This window comes from Cyclopterus lumpus, chromosome 13 (assembly GCF_009769545.1).
Source record: "Cyclopterus lumpus isolate fCycLum1 chromosome 13, fCycLum1.pri, whole genome shotgun sequence".
Lineage (NCBI taxonomy): Eukaryota > Metazoa > Chordata > Actinopteri > Perciformes > Cyclopteridae > Cyclopterus > Cyclopterus lumpus.
The window spans coordinates 11,335,017-11,341,060 of NC_046978.1; the positions used below are offsets into that span (position 1 = coordinate 11,335,017).

The 6,044-nt window shown below is 43.2% G+C and overlaps 1 protein-coding gene across 1 annotated transcript in view; it reads right to left on the reverse strand.

Annotated features, from left to right (window-relative positions):
• Window positions 1-5,334, reverse strand: part of LOC117741569 (rho GTPase-activating protein 42) — a 70,804-nt gene extending 65,470 nt beyond the window's left edge. The window contains 1 exon segment of the mRNA XM_034548679.1: window positions 5,044-5,334. Within this exon segment, the coding sequence (XP_034404570.1) occupies window positions 5,044-5,197 (154 nt within the window). The 5' untranslated portion in view covers window positions 5,198-5,334.
• Window positions 5,335-6,044: the final 710 nt, after the last annotated feature.

Here is a 6,044-nt window from a genome sequence, read left to right on the forward strand (position 1 = left end):
CAAAATAATGAACGCTGCAGAGGACAAACACGTCACCTTCTCCTTTTCAGTCGGAGGAAGCAACGAAAAAACAGCAGTGTGCATTGCCAGGCGACTTGCATAAGCGCAAGAGAGCGCGGCGTGACAATCACTTTGAGTGACAGAGGTACAACAGAGTGCTTCAGAACAGACCTCAAATCTGGAGTCTAACACATTACCCCCGCGCAGTCTGAGGGGAGGAGGCTTTAAGGAATCCCTGTTATCGAAATCTGTCCACAAAAGCACGGGAGGCCCCTCGCAGTGCTGCGTGAGCCGGTGCGCTCGTCTGCCCTCTTATTGCTAAACGGGTCGCACAACGTCCTGCTGTATATGTCTGCTGCCGTTACACATGTTCAAATTAATCAGAGTAGCCAGCATAGCAGCAGCAATACGTTAAGAAAATGGTGTAATCCTGCAACACACAATGTGCTTTACGGACAGGACGAGCACGCGGGAAACGCATACACCCACACACTGATGCCGAATGATGTCCGGCCAAATGCGATCTGAGGGAGGATGAGAGGGTGGGAGGGGGAGGGGATGGTTGGTTACACAAGCATGTTTACAAGACATTTCCTGTGGCTGAGCCTTGGGAGCATCATCTGTCCTCAGACAAACAAACTTTGAAGAGTTCTCAAAGCTGAGAGCTATTGTGAAATCACTTTTAAGAAGAAAGGAGAAAAAGCCTACGAGTCACGTCTCCGTCTAATAAAACAGTGACTCATTTTAGCTCTATTAAGTGGCATGAATACTTCGGAATTATGCAGGAGCACAGTCGGAGCGAGTAATGAAGCCGTTAAATACTGCAGTTTTATTTTTTATAATAACACCGTGCATGTCAGTCGTTCATTACTGCATGTGTCCCAGGGAGGAAGCATCACTCTAGCTGGGGAACAGGCGTAGGCACGGGGTGACGGCTAAGACTTCGGTCAGCTAACATAATAACAGCCTGTCTTCTAGTTTAGACTGGGGCTAATCTGCCGGCATTCTTTCAGGCTTATGACAATTAAATGCTTACTCAGCTTCAAGAATCTTTTTAAAGAGCAGCATTAAAAAAAGGAAAAAAAAGGTTTTAATAACTGTGAAGAGAAAAGAAAAACCTTAAAATGCACCTGAAAAGAGACTTCTTTGGGAACATTTAGGCTGCCGGCCTTAATAGCAGATATCTGGAGGAAGGGCAGGAGTACCTTACCTGCTAACCGATATGAGCAGGGAACAAGCGGCCGGCTCATTATTTTTGCAAATGTGTACAAATGATGTGTGAAGGACACGAGCCGTCGCCCAAAGGCTGCCAGAGTCTCTGAGGACTCCATTACTGCACTGGGACCAGCTGTGGGCCTTTATAGCGCAATCATACACATTTATCAGTGACATTAAATGTGATCTGTATTTGTTATGTTCTATAGATAATGTACCACATTATAATAGTTTGTCTTGGCACAATACTACATTTTCTGTCAGAAGCTCAGTTTAAACCAGTCCGTTGAGCAACTGTGACATCACCCATAGCCCTTTGAAAGGATGTTGTGGAGCTTGTCCTCTAAATCAATTGGCCTGTTGTATAGCAGCCGCTCTCAGGAGGACACCAGCTCAGACACAAGCCAACTACAGGCTCAGCGTGAAAATGATGGAGAGCAAATTAAACAAGTTCTTGTTGGAAGTATTTTGTTTCCTGGAAGCTAGCCAGTCCATCCCCGTCGAAGAATGATAATGAATATCGGATTTACAGTACATGACAGGTGGCGGGAAATGGGTTGCCCCCACGGTGCTCTGTGTGTGTTTGATGCAAAGTGATCAACATGATGATTTGTTCTGATTCCGATATACAACCATGATGGAGGTGCACTGCACGATTCCTCCGCCATGTCAATCCTTTTGTTTTCATAGAAAATCTTGAACACTTGGAACAACCAACTTATTAATTATGAACATAATTTAATTCCAATTGTCCATGAAAGAAAAAATACAATGTTTGTGTATGCTGTCAATTATAGTTCTGAGAAAGCGAAAATCGTAATCTGCAAAAGAAAAAACATTTATTTTAGTCATTGTGACTGGCTTCAATAAAAACATTATGGTTAGTTTTTACCTAAAACAGCAAATCAGGGTACACAGGTCTGATAATTAAACACAGGTGTACTAGCTGACATTTTGGGCACCCTATTCCACCCACACACACTCAATCTGAATGCTACCACATAGATTTCAAGTATACGTCAGCCTCCAACGTTGCCTGGCTACCTGCCCAAGTGCTTTGTAGACAAACTCACCGACCACATCTAAAACGCATCATGATTGGCGTTGTGTCTGGATTCTCCCACCCGACTCAAAAGGGATGATTAGTACCTTCTGTGTATTCAATTACTGCAGTCATGGAGGGGGATTAATACAAGTCAGCAGTTGTTATTTGTACCAGGTGTGAAGTCCAGTGCCAGCCACAGATAGTAAGGACAAGCTATTTACTGCATCTGCGGATAGATATCTCGTAGCTGGAACACATTATCCGTACCAACAAATAAATCAATTCAAATGTAATGGGATTTGGAAAGGTTTAGCCCACAATCCTCATCGTGGGCATTAATACATTAAAATGGATTTATGGCTTAAGACTACGATGTGTTTCAGCACCAGGTTTACATAGAGGGGAGCACAAATGTAGTAGACATTGGTGAATTTTATATTTAGACAAAGAAAAGACCACGCAGAGATGATTGACACTAATTCATTTGATACCATGATTAATCCAACAAAGAAGTGGGAGAAAAAGCACCATTTCTAACCAGACTGAGTGATTTTAAACATACCACTGACTTCACATACACATTAAACACACACACCGTAGTTACACTCATCAGAAATTGCTAAAACTGTAAAAGCAGTCTCAGTAATGTGCAGGACCTTTTTACAGGTAACGTATTAACATGAAAGTCAACCATGGCTCAACTGGGCCTTGTTCGCACCAACAGCACAGGAGAAGACAGATGAGTTATGGTTTACTATTCAATTTTTAAACATGAAATGATTGCTATTTAAAAAAAAGAAGAAAAAAAAGGTCTTCCGGTAATGTCACTACTGCTGGCGGGTCATAAACCTCTGTGGCGTCCCAAGTTAAAGACCATCAATAATTTACTTTCATCTGCTCGCTTCCCGCACTCTCACTCCGCCCCCGACTGGGCTTCCCAGTTAAAAAGGACTGTTCCACTGGTCACATCGAAACAAGACAACCCAAAATGCCTCTCCTATAACTGGTTGAGTTGTGTGGGTTATTTACTACAAAAAGGTTTACTCATTGAAGTGCATCTACAGTTGATCTTACGTCCCTCTATTTTAACTTTTAATTTCTTCAGAGACACGCCACCCGGGACATGAAGGGCGGGATCCAACAGGGTCTAAACTAGACTTTTTCTGCATCAATAAACCAATCAAAGTCTCAGTTCCCTTGCAACCGCCTTATATGCATAGCACAACCTGGAGCGTTAAGGTCTTATTTAGTATTGGTCCTCAGACATCCTGCTACTGAGTATCTCCAATGAATAAAACCATTCAGCAGGGTATTCATGTCCACTTGTGGTGCCCTGCCCACTAACAGAACAGCTTTCCTGCTTAAAGTATGAAGTATGAAATCGGTTTGGCCTACAGATTATTCCAGCGGTAAGGCACGATGACCCAAATGCCAAGTGCTCCTCACTGTTTTTGTTGACATCAAATATACCTGTAGAGACATGGAAGTGAAACCGCGTGAACAAACTCAATATATTGCATGTTTTTGCCCCTCTCATCCGTTTCGGTTCAATTCTTGAATGAGAAAACCCTTAAACGTTAAGTTCAAATCTCTAAACAAATACTTAGGAATAAATTCAAGCAAATAGCTAATGTTCAAAAGAAAGAACAAAATTGTGTACAATTTGCACAATAACCACTCACGAGTGCAGATGAGTTGACGTCATACTCTTTGAAAACTTCTTGCATGGTTGGAGCCATCAAACGTGCATGTATGACACATACTATATCTGACATTGTGCTGCGTACTGTGAACCAACGCAGTTTATTTAATAAATGTAGCTTTAAATGTAAAGTAAAAAGAACTTTTAGTGAGTCAAGGAACCGTCTTTTGCTGTCATTGTGTTTATTTAACCATCCATCTCTTTATCATGCTTAGGAATAAAAATGGGACATATCAAGCACATCATTGTCCCATTTCTAAAATAACTAATTAGTCCAGGAGAGCTGATTAGTATCCCAAAATAGGGATAATTTCTAAGGACAAATATGAAAAGGCCAATCTGCTTGCCATACACTTCTATGGTTTCTGAGAGCACTACAACGCACCACTATGGCCTTCCCATCCTCCTCATCTACCAGCCGGGCTTACTTTCTATATGTATTAGGCCAACCATTTCTAATCTCTCTTTCACAGACACACTTTTTGTTGGACCTGAACAGACCACACTTCACCCCCTATCCGGGATTCGAACAGCAAGAATGTGAAGTCCCCTTTAAAAATCAGCATTGTGGTATTGAGATGGAGCGCGGAGGTGGAGCGGACAGGAAAGTGCGAGCATCCTCATCAAGACAGTTCATAAGAGCAGGGCCAGTTTATTTCTTTACTCACTTCTCAGGAAGGACTTGAACCCCTCTGAGGGTTGAATCACGTTTCAGTAACGGACCGAAAACATGTGTACTCTACGTTACCTCTGCACAACCAGCTACACAAAAAGAAAGGCGAACAAAGTCTTCGAAGTGTAACCACCTCCAAGTAATAATTATGTGTACGTGTGTGGGCTTTTGGGGGTTTCAAATCTAAAACAGTTACCGCAGCAGGAGAGCAGTTTCCCAACGGGGGCTGCGGGGTTATTGAGCTCGCGGTTGGCATTGGCTTCAGAGGACGGAACCATTCAGACACTTGCACAATGGACTTTCAACACAAGGAAATGCATGCGTCCCCTAATTACAGGTCGTCTGTGGCTTTCCGGTAGTTTCTTTGAAACGGTTGGTTATTGAAAGTGTTTAAAAAGGACTACTTACTCTTGAGCGCAGTGATTAGCATGTTCCCATCCTTGATTAGCTCTTTGATGAATTTATTGGTCCGCTCCAGCTCGATTTCGTGGCATTTGAGACGTTCTCTGAAGTCCGGACTGTCCAGGAACGAGTCACTGAACTCCAACGTGGGGAGTCCCATGGTACTTTCCTTAACCCCGCGAAGTGTCCTTTCAAACTGTACTCGAAGTATACGCGGTTTGTTTTTGCATCACGTAGCGCTGCGGTGATGCGGCCGTCTCACTCTCCAAAGCGCCCCCAAAAAAGTTTTGCAGCTCCGCTTCTTCGTCTCTCACTTCCGCTTTGATTTTTTTCTTTTTTCCCCCTTCTTTTTCGGCTACCTGTGGTAAAAAAAGAAAATAGTGGTCGTGTGACTCCTGCTGGTTAGTTTAGGATAGCTTGAAACAGTTTCTGTGGATCAGCGGTCGGTCTCTCATCTCAAACATGCAGGGACTATATAGTACCGCTACTATATTACTATACGTAATATATAAAAACAACATTTCGCACACATAAAAGCAGACAAATAAAAGGAAACTTATAGATCCATAGCCCTTCCTTTTAGTCACATACCATTATGTGCCGAGGAGTAGAGTTAAAACAGGGCTGGCTCAACAGCTGTGGGGGGTTAACACGTTCGGACTGTCACAATCGATAAAAGCACAGGTGTAAACAATAATTTTTAATGATGGCTTAATTGGAGGATTCCCGCTATGGCGCATGCACGCGCACTGCCACACTCTCGCCGGACACTTGAATAGAACCGACCGTCGTGAGCTTGATGTGTCACACCTGTGCTTTCGGTAAAACGTGTCTGCTGTGAGAAAGTGCCTTTTGAATTTGAGGTCAATTTCTGTGCAAATACAGAAATGGTACGAAACCATGAGATAAAATTTGTGCACACTAATCCTATGACGAATGAGTGGCCACCAGGCCGAACGTGCTGCTGCGCATGCCTGGCGGCCACCTTTGAGTCTGTGCAACGTTCA